This window comes from Hemitrygon akajei, chromosome 20, assembly GCF_048418815.1.
Source record: "Hemitrygon akajei chromosome 20, sHemAka1.3, whole genome shotgun sequence".
NCBI lineage: Eukaryota > Metazoa > Chordata > Chondrichthyes > Myliobatiformes > Dasyatidae > Hemitrygon > Hemitrygon akajei.
The window spans coordinates 35,589,770-35,606,265 of record NC_133143.1 but is presented as its reverse complement, the minus strand read 5'-3'; the positions used below and the strand labels follow the sequence as shown (position 1 = coordinate 35,606,265).

Sequence of the window (16,496 nt, the reverse complement as noted above, 5' to 3'; positions counted from 1 at the left end):
ATGTTTATGAGTTTGTTATCATCAAGTTAACTCTCTACATTTCATTGAGTGCAGAGATACTGTAGAATAATCTGATGACACTAGTAGCAAAAGGTAATTTAGAAATACAATGCTAAAATTAGAGAAACATAACCAGAAGCTATTGTATCAGAAACATGGTTCCCTAAAGAAATGGACTGAATCCATACAAGCAGGATTTTAATTAGTAATCCATCTGTTCACACCAAATTGTACACTGTTGTGTAGAAATATGAACAAAACAGAGCATTGCCTTTCTCAACCCCTGCTGCTAATCTCTGAAAAAATACTCAAACTATTTCCCAGTCCCTTATCCATCTCAGAGCAAATATAACTTCAACACCTCCCCTTAGTCAAAAGAGCAGCTAGTAAAATCTTCATGACCAATCCTCTCATAAATAACCACCTCTTCTCTGAAGTATAAATCGCAATCTTTACTCCCATTTTGTCATGTCACAGATGAACTCTGTACCCTGTAATCCTTCACATTTCCGTACAACACAGGTTGCCTTCAGCTGATCAGATCTATTCCGGCCCTCAGTGCAATTGCATCAGTTTCAATTCCCCATCAATGTAATTTATGCTGATCAACTCCCGGGATTCTCCAACAGTGGGGGTATTTTGATGAAGTCAATTGGACACTAATCCACACATTTTTGGGACATAGGTGAAAATATGACCATTGGATCACAGAGAGAACTTGCCAATGCCACTCACGCAGAAGAGTTCAGGATCAAACCCAGTCTCTGGAATCGTGAGTCAGCACTGCAACCTCCCGTCCCCTAGGATTATGACAGCAGGTGGCAGAGGAAGGAAGCCTGTACACCAATTACTGTAACAGGACACTTGTCCATTAAAAGATCTGATGGCAAAAACATGCAACGCAGTGCGATCTTGAATTTGGTCCTTATTCAGTATTGTCCAAGACCATCAGATAGCCACATATAAAAAGGAGAATAAGTAAATACCCGAAACATTAGAAGTGAAGTAGAGAAGCTAACCAGGCAGTAGACCAAATATCATGAGTGTAATGGAGGGGTTGAGGTCCCATGTTGAAAATTCATTCAATTCAATTTTTAACTGTTCTCCTGTACTTATCTCCTATGTTATGCCAATTCTGGTTATCACACACAAACCATAATTTAAACTAGCTTAAAGTTTCATTTGCTATAGATCAGGTATTAAAATTGGTCGCCAGTATGTGTGCATCTTCAATTAGAATCAGAATCACCCAGCACAAACAGCCACACAGGCCCACCGTGTCCATTCTGACCAAGCCTCAATACAAATTCAATTTACCAGTTCTTTTGTCTATAGCCCACCACTCATTGCCCAGATGCTTAAATTGTCCCTGCCATCTTTTCAGGATAGTCCTTCAATTCACATCTACCCCTGGGTGAAATTATTGTTTTTAATATTCCCTCCAACCCCCTGGGAACTCTCCTTAAATCAGAGACCTCTAGTTTCGGATACCCTGTTGAGTTTCTCAGTATCCACCATCTATGCCACAGCAGAAGGAAGCTCCATAGTTAATCTTATAGAAAACATTGTCTCTTCTCCACTGAAAGATTTTATTTCATCTTCTTGTATTAGACAACAAAATCAATAGCTGAACAGAAGTGAAGCACATTGTGGGTTGATCTGGAGATGTACGGATCTGTTGCAGGAATGAAAGGAGGAATTAAATTGTAACCTACAAGGTGAGCCCCTGGGATTTTTCCCAATTTCCCAATTCAGGCCAATAGCCTGAATACTGAGAAGAGATGTAAACACACATTTTACTACTAACTGTAAAGTTGCTTTCACGCTTAAATTTGCAGTGTCTTCGGAATGATTTGACATCAAAATATATTAGGCCCTGAGTTTTCCTTGGGCCAAGCCTCAGAATTCCAGATGGTTCATTCAGGGTTTCAACCAATGATTGGTCGTCCACACATCAACGGACTCTGCCATTATTGACCTTCAAGAGTCTAAAAACAACTGCGCAATCAGTAGAGAAATGAGCATTTATTTCTTCACAATATTCAGGTCAGAAGCAAATTAATCAAAAAGGTCATAGCATCGCATATTTTAAGATTCCATTTAATTCATTCCTCGTTCCTCTTCAGCAGAACAACACTCCTCCAAAGTACAGCTACACTGTTCACCTACTGTATGTTTATTGATTCTATTTGCCAAATGCTGCAAAAAAATTCTTCAAACTCATTCTTGAGAGAATAGCCCATTTATAAATTTGATTAAGATTTGACATGAAAGTGTACTCTGAAAAAACTAAATAACAAAGTAACCCTTGAGTCAATAATTAGGTACATTAATGATTGGCCCAAGAGAAATCAGTTTTATCTTGTTCTCATTGATAGTTCCTGCTATGTAACCTATGGAAAAATAAATATTGAAGAATATCCTTGTAATTTGAAATGTCTGATTACCAAACTTTTAGATTAGCATTGAAATCTTCCATTACGTTAGCATTGTACAGTAAATACTGGACTTCACTTTGGGCATGGTGGACTCATAGAAAAGGAGAAGTAAAAGTGGAAAGGACATCTTCACATACAACTATTTAAATATAAGTTAATCAAGAGATATTCAACAGGCACCTTCTTCCAAAGCACATTCAATAAGACAATAAAAAAAGTTACCGAACAAGAAATCATAAGATTGATGGTTAAACAGAGGATTGATTAAGTATTGGGATGAATAGGTCATTTTCAAGGAAACAAGCTGTAAAGACTAAGGTTCCACAGTGATCAACTTCAACTATTTACAATCTGTTTTAATGACATGGGTAGAATTTTCTGACAAAATAAAGTGCGAAGGCAAGTTGAAAGGAGAATGCAGACATTGATAAAGGATATAGACAAGAAAAGTGAGTGGTCAAGAGTTTGACAGATGGAGCATAATGTGGATAATATGAGTAAATTAGAAGAATGATTTTAGCAAATAATATTGCTTAAACAGTGGAGACAAGAATATTGCCACAGAGGACCCTGGGGTCCTTATGCATGCAATACAAAAGAAATGCAAAGTACAGTAATTAGAAAAGGAAATGGTGATTGTTCTCCCCAGATAGGATGGACTACACAAACAGGAGTGTTTATTAAGATAGATTGTGTAGGTATCAGTGAAACTATGTTTGGTGCACTACATAAAGATATGTTCATTTTAATTACTTGAGATGTACATTTTTTGGAAGTGTCGTGGTTTCTTGTGCCCCACAAACGACCAGGAGACGCAGAAGATTCTTCAAGAAGTGTTAAACTTTAATTTGCAAATCAAAGCTGTGAGCTAGTCACTGATTGCCCTCCGATCCTTGTGCATAGCATTTTTTATAGCAATCTCCTGGTTTAGTTGCATTAGCGTATCCAATTCTACAGTTGCATATCACCAGTACATCAGCTCCCGACTTCCCACTATTGTTTCTACCCATTAACTTAATAATGTTCTAATCTACTTTTTGGGCCACGCGTTACCTCATCCCTGGCCACAGTTATTCCTTAGCTAGCCTCTCATTAACACACCATTATCTTCTTATTTGGCTACATTCTTAAGTCACTGCTGTGTTCAATAGTACAGAGACAATACAGAGATTTCATTCTCCTACTTAATTCTCCAATTTAGGATACATACATAGCAAATAGTAAATACAAAGCTGACTACACAGTTTTGGTTACACAGCAAACAATGCAACTTTATACTCCAATAGAAGTTGCTTAAGGGAAAAAGTTATTCCAAATCCCTTATGGCATAAAAAAAAGCCATTCAGGTCCACATTGGCTCCCAATAGTCACGAGTACCATTATCCTATTTCTTTTTCATCACCCTCAAAACTGTCTGTTGCATGCCTGACTAATGCTCTTTCAATGGCATGACTGGATTGTTTCCTCCAATTTCATAGTCAGTGAATTCAAAGACCTAACTATTGATTGCAAAAGGACTTTTGTCAAATCGCCCTTTCACACTTACCCTCTCGGTCCTTGAACCACCTGGCAACAAAAATAATTTTCTTCGATTTACTCTGTCTAAAGTAGTCATAACTTTGTGCACCCCTATCAAATCTCCTCTTCACCTTCTTTGTTCCAAAGGAGGAAATAAATCCAGTTTCTCCATTTTAAACTTAGGGGTGAAACCCCTCGTCCTGTCAACGTTTAGTGCATTTTCCTGCATCCGCTCATCACCCTTCACATTTTCTTTAAATTGTGTGAAACAAATCTTCATTTTCATTTCAAAATGGTGACCCTATACTTATAAAAATATTGTCCCTAGCTCTAGATTCCACAATGGGAAAAGCATTAACCCTATTAATACCCAACCAATGGTATTTTAATAAATTGCTGGAATATACCAGATATTACCCAACCAATATTTTGAAAAGGTTCAATCTAACTTTCCTGCTTTTGACTCTGTCTCTATTTGTAAATTACAGGATCCATGACATGCCAAGGTCAAAGAATTACTTGGCTTACTACCATGTTATTTCTTCAAGACTATTGACTATAGAGGACTCTGCCAATTGATCCTTGATAGAAAGTTTGGACTACTTTCCTTAATAATACAGAAACCAGTAGTTCTATTTCTCTCAACTACCACATCACGACAGTACATTTATACTCTTTGAAATGTTTAAAGATGCTCTGAAGTTATAAAAGGCATTACATTAAACACAATTCCTGCAACTATGAGTTTGTGCAGGAGTGAAAAGATTGGCTGGGTGAGTGGTACTGCAACAACAACCTAAAACTCAATGCCAGCAAGACCATGGAAATCAATGTGGATTTCAAGAAGAGCAAGTTAGGAGAACACACAGCAGATCTCATTGAGAGGGATCAGCAGTGTTGAGCAGCTTCAGGTTCCTGACTGTCAATATCTCAGAGGATCTATCCTGGGCCCAGCATGTTAATGCAATCACAAAGAAAGTGTAATGCCCTAGTTCACATCTTTACTGTTATGCTGTAGGTATTTCATTTTGCAGCTCTGTAAAAACCGCTTGTTCGGCTTTCAGCCTGCTTGGGCTATTGTTAAAGGTAAGGGATGATGTGGAATGTGTGCCATCCAATTAGCGGGAGGTTTTCTTGGTGATGGACAATAAGGCTGGGCTTGGGGCTTTTGTTCAAGAGGAGATGAAAAGAGAAGACGCTGGGGAGAAGTGGTCGTAGTATACGATCCAGCAGGAAGCCCATTTGTTCGAAATGGATTGCAAGCAATGTTCGGAAGGGGATGTATGCTTTCACGTTGACCGAAGGCCCAGTGCGCAAGTGACAGAGAAGTTCAAGATGAGCTTCAACTTATGCACATTTGACTGTAAAAATTAGAATGGGCACTTTTCTTTTTGTTATTCTTTACTAACCCTTCAGTTAAGATTCATAAATATAATTCCTTTAATCATGTGCAGTGTACCATCTGTTATTTCGTGGCATTAATTTGTAACAGGGTAGCAAATGACACAACATTCACACAAACCGGGGTTTGGGGTGGGATCAAGCGCGCCTCAATCTCACAAGTTTGGCAGGGACAGAGATAGTCTTCCCTAGACTTGCGCAGCAGAGGAAATCAAGGTGGCTTCAAAGCATACCAGTAGCTATACTTCATTAGGAGTTTGAAGATATTTGGTAGATCACAAAATATTCCATCAAATTTCTACAGATAACCTGTGGAGAGCATTCTGACTGGATGCATTACTGCCTAGTAAGGAGACTCCAAGGGACAGAATTGCAAGGGGCTGCAGATGGCTGTAGACTCAGGCACAAGCCTCCCCACCATTGGAGACATCTTCAAGAGATGGTACCTCAAGATGAAAGCACCCATCATAAAGGGCCCTCAACAGCCCCTCAATACTACCATCACAGAGGAGGTACAGAAGCCTGAAGACACAGTCAATGTTTTAGGAACGGCTTCTTCCCTTCCGCCATCAGATTTCTGAACAGTCCATGAACCCATGAGTTCTACCTCTATTCCTCATTTACACAATACATTTCATTTTTATAGTAACTTGTAGCAATATTTTACTGCTGCCACAAAACAATTTCATGACATGTTCTGACTCGATTCTTTTTCCAGTTACCAGAAAAACTGGCCAAAGTATGTCTTACAGCCAGTTATTTGATCATTTCTGAAGAGTTATAGGATAATGATCATAATCAGTTTCAGTAAGAGCTTCAAGGATGGGAGTTGATAATAAGCGAACCTGTGAAGCTTAACCCTTTGTAGATGAAAATACCCGTGCTGTGCTTCAACATTAGTGCTACTTTTGGATGGGCAGGGTTCTTCTTCAGAAATTTTCTCTTAGATGCAGTAATTCAGAATGATTCCCTTCCACTCATGGTTCTGAGAATGTTTCAGAGGCTTCTACAGGAACTACAGACCGACAGAGATTAATACTACTTGCTTGGAATGTTATGCACATGTTCCTCTATTTGGGGCCACCTTCCAGGTTCAACCATAATGAAGATACCATATGCCCAATTATCGTTTTGTACAATCACAAGCCAGTGATTTCTGAGTCTGTGAGGCTGATACTCTTCATCTTGAAAAGACTTGGAGAACATCCTCAAAATCATTTTTTTTTCTTGCTTCCTGGAAATCTTTCGCTGTGATGAAGCTTAAAGTTGAGTACAGTCCGTTCTTTGGGAGTCTGGTGTTCAGCATGCAAGCAATATGGTGCCCCCAACAGAACTGGTCAGAGCCTAAATGCAGGAAATGCCTCTTGGTTGAGGACACTCACGTTGATTCACATAATCATTGAACATGTTAGAGAATATTGTGTTGGCAACTCTGGGAGAATTTCTCCAATAACTCAAAATGTCTACCGAGGATTCTCCATGGCTTCAAGGCATATATGGTGCAGAACGCTGATTCTTGAGTAGCTTGATACTGATTTGAACCTTTGGTCACCAACACCAATTCCTTCAATTGCCCTACAATTGTGTTGTCATACTGGAGGAAGTGATACATATTGTCATCAATTGCTACCTTTACTGAAAGGTAGATCACAAGGTACGGAAAGTGATCCAGGCGTTTTAGGATCTCATTGCAGAATCTTAAGTATCAGGGTTAGAGCAAGAAGCATTGGACAAACTTGCGTAGTGGAAGCAAGTCCATGTTGGTATCAAGGGAAAAAGATCAAATCACATCTAACCTCACAGGAGAAACATAGTAACTTAAATAGATGTTAATATACTAAAACTCGTAGAAATCAACCCTGGTGTAAATTGAGGACAGAATAGCAGACAGAAAGCAGTAGGGGATTTTCACCACAAAATGCAGTATCCTGTCCTCAGCAGGTCAGGTAGCATCTACGAGCAGCTTCATCTTGGCACAAGAGGTGACCATGGAGCAATACATTGGAACAGGAATTGGAATTAAAATGTTTGGCCACTGGGAAGTCCTGCTTGCAGCAGATGGTGCGGAGGTGCTCGACGAAGTGGTCCCCCAATTTATGACGGGTCTCACCAGTGGAGAGGAGGCCAGACTCAATAGACAACCCCAGCAGATTCAGAGTGTTGCCTCAACTGGAGGGACTGTTCATGGTCCTGAATGGAGGTGGGGTGGGGTGGGGGTGGAAGGGGGAGGTGTACGGGTAGATGTAGCACTTGGACCACTTACAGGAATAAGTGCGTGGAGATAGATTAGTGGAGAGAGATGAATGGACAACGGAATCACTGAGGGAGCAATTCCTGCAGAAAACAGAGGGGAGGTGGTAAAGCAATGTTCAGTGGTAGGGTCCCTGTGGAGATGGCAAATGTTGGAGGATGTGTTGGATGAGGAGGCTGATGGGGTGGTAGGCAATGACAAGAGGGACTCCATCACTATTACAACAGCAGGAAGATGGGGTGAGCGCAGATGTACAGGAAATGGAAGAGATGCAGCAGAGGCAAAGAAACTGAGAAAAGGGAATAGCATTTTTACAGGAGATTGGCTGCGAAGAGTTATAGTCGAGGTAACTATGGGAATCAGTAGGCTTATAAAACATGCTGGTTGACAGTCTTTTGATTTACATGTTCTACAGATTTTCTCCTGTTTGCAGTATCTTATCCGAATGGGAATCTTGATGAGATTGTATTTTGAGGTCTAATCTTCCTACCAAAGGAAGGATACATTTATACTTTTGAGCAAAAGTGATTAAATCCTGTGAAGCAGGGTTGCCCTGTACCTAGAGGTAATGCAAAATAGATCTGTTTAAAAGTGTAGGTGAATTTCATTGACAGGGTAGACAGAGTTAATATTTCCCCTAGAACCACGGATCACAGCCTCAAAATAGAGAGTCAATCATTTAGCTACAAGAAATTGCTCTATGCAAAGTGGAGTAAATCTTTGGAGAAGGCTGTAGAAAGACAGATCAACAGACTTTAATGTTAAAGAAAATCAAGAGACTGATGGGTGTTCAGTCCAGACAAGGTATTTAGTGTTAACTCCTGTCAGTCAAACACTCCTGGAACAAAATTTAACAAGTGTGGATTCTCAAAACAGGTTTTAATTGCTGAAGATTTAAAATTTGACTAAAAACAATTAATTTAAAACATTTTCCTCAATCTATTTTGTTAAACCTCAGCCAACTTTGATTCAAACAGTCGTTGAAACCTTGCACCTTTCATTTTGTAATCCTTCAATAGGTAATCAATTAAAAGAACAAGAGATGGCAAAAAAATTTAATTTAAAATTCCAACAGTTATTAAAACCACAGCTGCAATGGAACTAATTGGCTAAGAGCCTCCAGAGATTTGTGCTAGTTATTCAGTTGTCAGGTACAAAGAGGGCACCACCTTTTCTATCTTGCTCCCTCCAATTGGCAGCCAAAACTATTAATAGGATTAAATGCTTCTCCCTTCTCCAGGGACCCCAGGGCATGTGTAACTTCAGAGGATCTGACAATCATAATTGACACCCTAATAGTCAACTGTCTAGATCTGTGAATGGCCACTTTTACCAAGAGGAAGAGACTGTCAAAGGAGGCCACACCACCTCCCTCCCATTTCACTCTCCACATCCCCCCCCCCACCACCAAATCTACCAGATGACCAATGTTCAGGGGTGTGGGGGAGTGGTACTGAAGTGAAACCAGGTTTTAAGAAGACACCCCTTCAAGATCTCAGACAAGGAATGAAACCTCTCACATTCCACATATTGACTCACTCAGACAACAGAAAAAAATGTAGGCAGCCTGTGAGCCTTGTGACTCTGGGATTATACACGATTGAATTTGACATTCAGGATCTAAATGGGAGAAAAGCAAAAGGTACATACCAGGGATGTTCCTCAATAAATTGACCAGACATTGTCGTCCCAAGCCCCACGGCTTGGTGGTCCTGACACTGACCTCAGAGTCAATTCCCACCCTAAGCATACGAGTACAAATCTCCCAGTTAACACTACAGTTCAGCACAAATGGTGCACTGCTGGAAATGTTAAACCAAGAACCAAATATGTTTCAGGGGAAAGTCACAAATAAACCATGCTAGAAAGCTGAACAAAAAAAAACAGCAGATGCTGGAAACACAGCAAGTCAGGGAACATGGGTGAAAGGACAGAGGTCAACTTTTCAGGCTAAAGACCTCAGAGGTCAGAAAGAGAAAATGAGATGACTACAGTAAGCTGCTGAGAGGATGGAAAGGACAATATGTGTACCCTGTTGAAAAGATGAAGCCAGGGTTGCTTTGTGAACCTGTAGTTTGCTGAACAATTGGAAGGTGACAGAGAGAAGTGTTTTGTGTTGCAAATATTAGGTTACTTGCAACACAAGACACACTAGTGTGGTGAATGGAGAGCAAAGACCATGCCAATGTCATAGATGGATGGCCTAGAGCAGATAAGGTCTGTTCTGATATAACAAATATTTAGGTGGTGTAGAATTTGACGTGAAATAGCTGGTGTGGATGGAACAGTGACCTGTGGGGTCACGAAGGGAAAGGTGCCTTTGAAATGGTGAAAGGGGAAGGGAGGAGAGCCGGTGCCTGGCTCTGAAACATTGCTTGTTGATCCACTGAATGCAGAGGCCGGTGGGGTGAAAAGTGAAATCCAAGGGAACTCCATCCCCACCCTATCCTGAAGATCAGAGGCATGGGAAATAAATGAGATGAGGTCAAGAGTCCTGTCCAGTGTGTTAGAGCAGAAGGCAGAACCTCAAGAAGGAGAAAGGAGTCGTCATCTGAGTAAAAAGACTCTTCATTGGAGAAAATACAACAAGTGCAGCATTCAGGAGAATGGAATGGCATCTTTATCAAGATGCTGGGTGGGAGGAAGTATCATCAAGATAACTAAGATGGATGTTTGTGGCTAGCCTTTCCCCAGAAAAGATGATACAGGGATCGATAAAGGACAGTGAGAGCTTGAGGTGGCCAGTGTGAAGGTAATAGTGAAAATTGACAGCGAATGTGTCCAGGAACATCACCAATATAGGCATGAATGTACTGGAAAAGCAGCAGAGGGAGGTGGTAGTTGAATTGAATGGAAAGAATATCATAGCATCACATTGAAGAACAGAGAATTTACTCCAGTCCCATTCCAGGCTGACAATTATAATTCAGATTACATTTAAAACTGTTGTGTAGACTTGTTGCATCTCCTGCATCATTAAACAGCTTGGTCTCCAGAAGCATGTCATTGACTACAATGCAACATGGGAGCCAAGCCTGATTTACCTCACTTTTTGGTCCAGTCATTTAAATAACATCACAAAGGAGATAAAAATCTGCAGATGCTAGAAGCCCAAGTAACACAGACAAAATGCTGGAGGAACTCACCAGGCCAGGCCAGGCAGTCCACATTTCGGACTAGTCTCAGCCAGAAATCTACTGAAACCACCTCCAGAATTTTGAGTGTGTTACTTAAATAACATAGTTGATCTTACTCAGATTGGGTAGGAGGAATGTGAGAAAGGGGTGAAAGAAATTGTGTCTGGGTCTGTCCAAGAAGAGGGCACAGCAGAGTCTTTGAACTGACATTCCACACCCCCACCCCAACTCAGATAATAATCTAAATTATCTGTGGGGAAGATGCGCAACCCTTTAAAGAAAGTCCTTTTCTTTTAAAGGATGAGGAATGTTAGTGTCTCGATAATGCTGTCAAATTATTTGTAATGTTTGTTTAATAATGTAATCGATTAAAACACAGCTAACTTTAACACAGCTGCAGAGAGTGAAAGAAACAGACGCTTACAATATGTAACTAAAAATATCAACTTCGGTCGAAGCTGTCCCATTATACATTTTCGAAGCACAGCTTTTCTAGGGCATGCAATCTAAAAGTAGGTTGCAGGAACAAGGACAACCCCAGAACGGCGTGGAAAGAGTCCGAATAAAACCAGCAATTCGCTTACCAATTTTGGCGAGACTGGCCACCAGAATCCAGATTGAGATGACGTATGGACTCTGAACATGATTCCAATCGAAATGGACAATCTCGAAGCCGGGGATACTCGAATTGACTTCTGCTGAGCCGGAGCGGAGCTTTCCAGGGACCGAGTCGGATCCGCTCAGCTGGCGCCAGCTGAAGGCTCCTTCCACCGGGCGCCAGAGCAACCAAGACTGGCCGAGCAGAAACACGACCCAAGAGATGCACCAGGTCCCGCACACGCCCCTACAACTGCTCCCCATGTCGCCTCGCTCCTGGCGACCAGACCTCCGGGGAGAGACTGGTTCGATCACTCAAACTCCCGGCGGCTCTGTTTATAAAACAGGTCAATTAAAGGAGGTGGGGCCACTCTCTCAACTCGGACTGAATTACAGTCCCTTCGCTCCCTTACTGGATAACTAAATGAAATGCTTTCACTAAAAGTGACTGATGTCACCCTCAATCCGCCAGCGGGGAATCTCCGTCACTGTCCTTCGGTTCAAGCTGATCGTGTCGAAATCATTCCAGGTCCATTCAAAAGCGTGATAGATGTTACTTGCTTTGGACAGAGAGCCGATCAGATCGGTGATCATCCTTTGCACAGAACGAGCGACGGTGTCGTGGGCGTCCAGGATCCCGGGGTGATCGCCAGCGCTCTTCGTCCCGAGCGGCACACCGCAAATCGCACCAACTTCGTGGCTGAACTCATGTCAAGTACTACTTGTGATAACCCGCGAGGCAAAAAGACCCAAAATGTTAAGGTTCAGAACAAGAACAACTGGGACCGCTAATTTACAACACCTGTAAACGGCAGGATAGATTCAACAGATTGAAACGCAAATTGCGCGCTCCTCTGTTGGAATGACTGAGGGATCTTTGTACTCCCCCACCCCCATTCTCAGTACTAATTCTAAATCCGAGTAATACAGCATGGAAACGAGTCCTTTAGCCCAACTAGTCCCTGCACATCAAGATGCCCATCTAAATTAATCCCATTTGCCAGGGTTTGATCTCCTAGCCAAGTACTTGTCCAATATCTTTTAAATGTAGTTACTGTAGTTATCTACCACTTTCTCTGAGAATCCCGCTATGTTTAAAATAAATCTGCATCAATCTTTAGACCTTACTTATTCTTACCTTAAACCCCAGAATCTGGAAGAGTGGAAGAGGTAGGCACAGCACAACATGTCTTGGAGAAATCGGGCTGATCGTTCAAACCACTCAAGAAAGGGCACTCCATTGGGACTATATACCCCAGAGACAACATTATTTATCTCCTCTCTCAGTTCATTAGTTTGTATTGTGAAAGTCAGGTTTAAAAACAATTATTGGAAAAGACAATTAATTCTAATTCTAAGCACTCCGCAGTGAAAATAGACCATGCAGTGCTGTAAGCACAGTGTGAGATTGTCACTATTAGTCTGTGATAAAACTTATTGGCTACTTGTTCCACATACACGTTCCCCCAAGATGTGTTGAGTATCCATCTGTCACAATTGAGGAAAATGTGTTCCTTAGTATAATTTAAGGAATTCACCAAACATTAGAATATATAAATATTGGTTAATATATACAATTAAAAAATACCCTCCAGTAAGATATGAAACTGTATGAGATTTTCTCAATAAGCCATATCCTTGCCGGTTGTGGTGACCCCACCTATACTGCAAGATCAGATCTGTTGGAAGCTTCCCCCAGTATTATCACTTGATCAGGGTGGAGAGGCTTGTGAGTTCCTGAGATCCCAGGAAGGATCTTGTCTGGAGTTCAGCCATTTAGCACTTAGCTCCTGGTATGGTCACCCTTAGCAGTAAAGTCAGGGGGAAGTTTAGGTTTAAAATCACTGGTATGCGCCATGAAATTTGTTGCTTTGCAGTAGTAGTACATTCCATAAAAATAGTGCAAAAATGCACAAAAGAAATAGGCTTATTGTTCGCCTTCAGGCTTCTGTACCTCCTTCCTGACAGCAGCAATGAAAATATATCACTTCCTGGATGATGGGGTCCTTAATAATGGATGCTGCCTTTTTGAGGCATCACCTTTTGAATATCTCCTGGATGCTGGTGAGACTAGTGCCCATAATGAAGCTGGCTCAGTTCACAACTCTCTGCAGCTTGGTGCAGAGGCCCCGCTATGCCAGACGGTGATGCGACCAGTTAGAATGCTCTCCACGGTGCAACTACACAATTCTGCAAGTGTCTTAGGTGACAAACCATGTTTCCTCAAACTCCTAATGAAATATATCTGCTGTCATCCCTTTTTTAAATTGCATCAATATGTTGAGCCCAGGATAGATCTTCAGAACTATTAACACCCAGGAACTTGAATCTGCTCACCTTTTCCATTGCTGACCTCGCATTGATAACTGGTGAGTGCTCCCTTGATTTCCCCTTCCTGAAGTTCACAATCAATTCCTCAGTCTTACTGATGCTGAGCACAAGGCTGTTGTTTTGACACCACTTAACCAGCTGATCTATCTCACTCCAGTACATCTTCTCATCACCATCTGAAACTCTGCCAATAGTTGTGTTGTCAGCAAAGTTATGGATGGTGTTTGAGCTATGCCTAGCCACACAGTCAATGATGTAGAGAGAGTAGAGCAGTGGGTTAAACACGCATCGTTCAAGTGCGGCAGTGTTGATTGTCAGCGAGGAGATGTTATTTCCAATCTGCACTGGCTGTAATCTCCCAATGAAGATGTCAAGGAATCAGTTGCAGAGGGAGCTTCAGAGAACCTGGTTTTGGAGCTTGTTAATTGGCACTGAGGGTATGGCAGTGTTGAAATCGAAAAATAGCAACCTGATGTAAGCATTGCTATTGTCCAAACAATCCAAGGCTCAGTGGAGAGCCAGTGAGATTACATCCACTGTCGACCTATTCTGGTGGTAGGCAAATTGCTGCATGTCTAGGTTCTTGCTTAGGCAAGTTTGTTTCTGGTCATGTCCAACCTTTCGGAGCACTTCATCACAGTAGGTGTGAGTGCAACTGGGCTATAGTCAAAAGTAGCTCACACTGCTCTTGTTGGACACTGGTATAACCATATAACCATATAACAATCACAGCACGGAAACAGGCCATTCCGGCCCTCCTAGTCCGTGCCGAACTCTTAATCTCACCTAGTCCCACCTACCCGCACTCAGCCCATAACCCTCCACTCCTTTCCTATCCATATACCTATCCAATTTTACCTTAAATGACAGATGGAAATTTGTGACTGGAGCAGTGAGAGTTTGAAGATGTCCTTGAACACTCCTGACTAGTTTGTTGGCAAGTTTTACAGGTCCCTGCCATGTTTACCACTGGGGCCTGATGCCTTGCCCTCTTGAAAGATGTTCTGACTTCAGCCTCCGAGACAGATCACCAGGTGATGCAGGGGTTTGCAAAAGTATAGTTTTATTCTCTCTTTCAAAGTGTACATAAAAGGCATTGAGCACATCTGAGAGTGAAGCATCACAGCCGTCCACAATGTTAGGTTTTACCTTGTAGGAGATAATGGCCTGCAAACTCTGCCAGAGTTGATGTGCATCCAATTCCATCTCCAACTTCCATCAGAATTGATCTTTTACTCTTAATCTAGCTTTCTTTAGGGCATACGTGGACTTCTTGTATAGTTCTGGATCACCAGTCTTGAATACCAAGATCTAGCCCTCAGCAGAATCTTCTGGTTCATCCATGGATTTTGGTTTGGGCATGTCCAGTATATTCTCATATCAACGCAGGTCTTGATGAAGTGGGTGACAACTGTGACATAGTCAATCAAATTCGAAGATGAATGCCTGAATATTGTTCAGTCCACTAACTCAAAGCAGGGAGTAGAAGTACAGCCAGGTGATCCGCCTTTCCAAGGTGTGGGCACGGGGTGGCATGGCAAGCGTCCTTGATGGTGATATAACAATGGTCAAGTGTGTTCGCTCCTCTGGTTCCACAGGTAATATTGTTGGTAGTTGTTGAGAAACTTTTTCCTGCTAGCCTGACTGAAATCCCCTGCAATGATAGAGAAGTCATCCGGGTGTGCCGTTTCATGATGGCTGATCACTGTGCTGAAATCCAGTGCCTGCCCGACATTGGCCAAAGGTACAAAATTCATTATCAAACTATATTCCTTACAGGCAGCCACTAACCAAAGAAACCTAATAGAGCCCATTAAAAAGACCTTCAAACACCCAATGTACAGGAAATAAAACAAAATATGGAAAGCAATTAAATAACATTCAGAACTGAAGCTCACAAAATTGAGTCCACAGCCATGAAGCCAGTCACGGCCGATCCAAGAGCCCATTAGCTGCAGGTCACAGCCTCAGTCCAGAGATGAGTAAGGTTTGTCAAAAGTGAGTAGAACACCAGCCCCTCCCATCCTGACCTTTTCAATCTGGCGCAGTGCTTAAATCAGCCAAATAGTGGGTTCCTTCCTTGCTCTAGGACCCGCGTCGTGCTGCTTTGATACACTCTCGGGACTAGGACCTACCTTCTCAATTCAGCCTCACCTCAGCTCTGCCATTTCGATTCACCTCCAAGTTCCCTCCAGCAATTGCTGAACATTGGCTTGTTTGTCAATCTCAGGCCCGGGCCCTGCCACCTCAATTCAGCCTGGACCTACCACACCAGATGTTCCCGGGCGGGTGAGCAAGATTAAAACAGAATTACCACATTGGTGCACCACAAAGCATTAATTGTGAAGCATACTCCACCTCCTCTATCTTGAAAATACTCAGATGTTCTGTCTTTGCGGTGGATGAGGACCTCTGGCGGAGTGGCCCATGTTTCCATGAAGCAAAACCACACAGCAGTGTCTGACATCTCTCTGGAACTGCAATCCGGCTCCAAGCTCTTCAACACGAGGAGATCTGCAGATGCTGGAAATTCAAGAAACACACAAAGGGTCTCAGCCCAAAACGTCAACTGTGCCTCTTCCTATAGATACTGCCTGGCCTGCTGCGTTCCACCAGCATTTTGTGTGTGTTGCTCCAGGCTCTTCAATTTTATTTTCCAGAGACTCCACATTCTGCAGCAGGATAGTCAGGAGTAGGGGATCTAAGAGCTCTGTTTTTCAATTGTACCGGCAGAGCAGCCCACTTTCCTTGCTCTTAAAGGGGAACTGCATTCACAACCAAAGTCTCCCATCCGGGTTCCATCAATTTTGAGGATCAATTGAT

The 16,496-nt window shown here is 42.1% G+C and overlaps 1 protein-coding gene across 2 annotated transcripts in view; it reads right to left on the bottom strand.

The window, feature by feature from the left end:
- The window catches only part of slc9a3.1 (solute carrier family 9 member A3, tandem duplicate 1), a 151,714-nt gene that overhangs the window by 96,541 nt on the left and 38,677 nt on the right, over positions 1 to 16,496 (bottom strand). Inside the window, exon 1 of one of the 2 annotated variants that reach the window (XM_073024167.1) lies at positions 11,330 to 12,205. The exons of the other annotated variant lie outside the window; for it this stretch is intronic. Coding sequence (XP_072880268.1) covers positions 11,330 to 11,606 — 277 coding nt within the window. The 5' untranslated portion in view covers positions 11,607 to 12,205. Of the gene's footprint in view, positions 1 to 11,329; positions 12,206 to 16,496 lie in introns of those variants that run through there. 2 annotated transcript variants of the gene reach the window in all.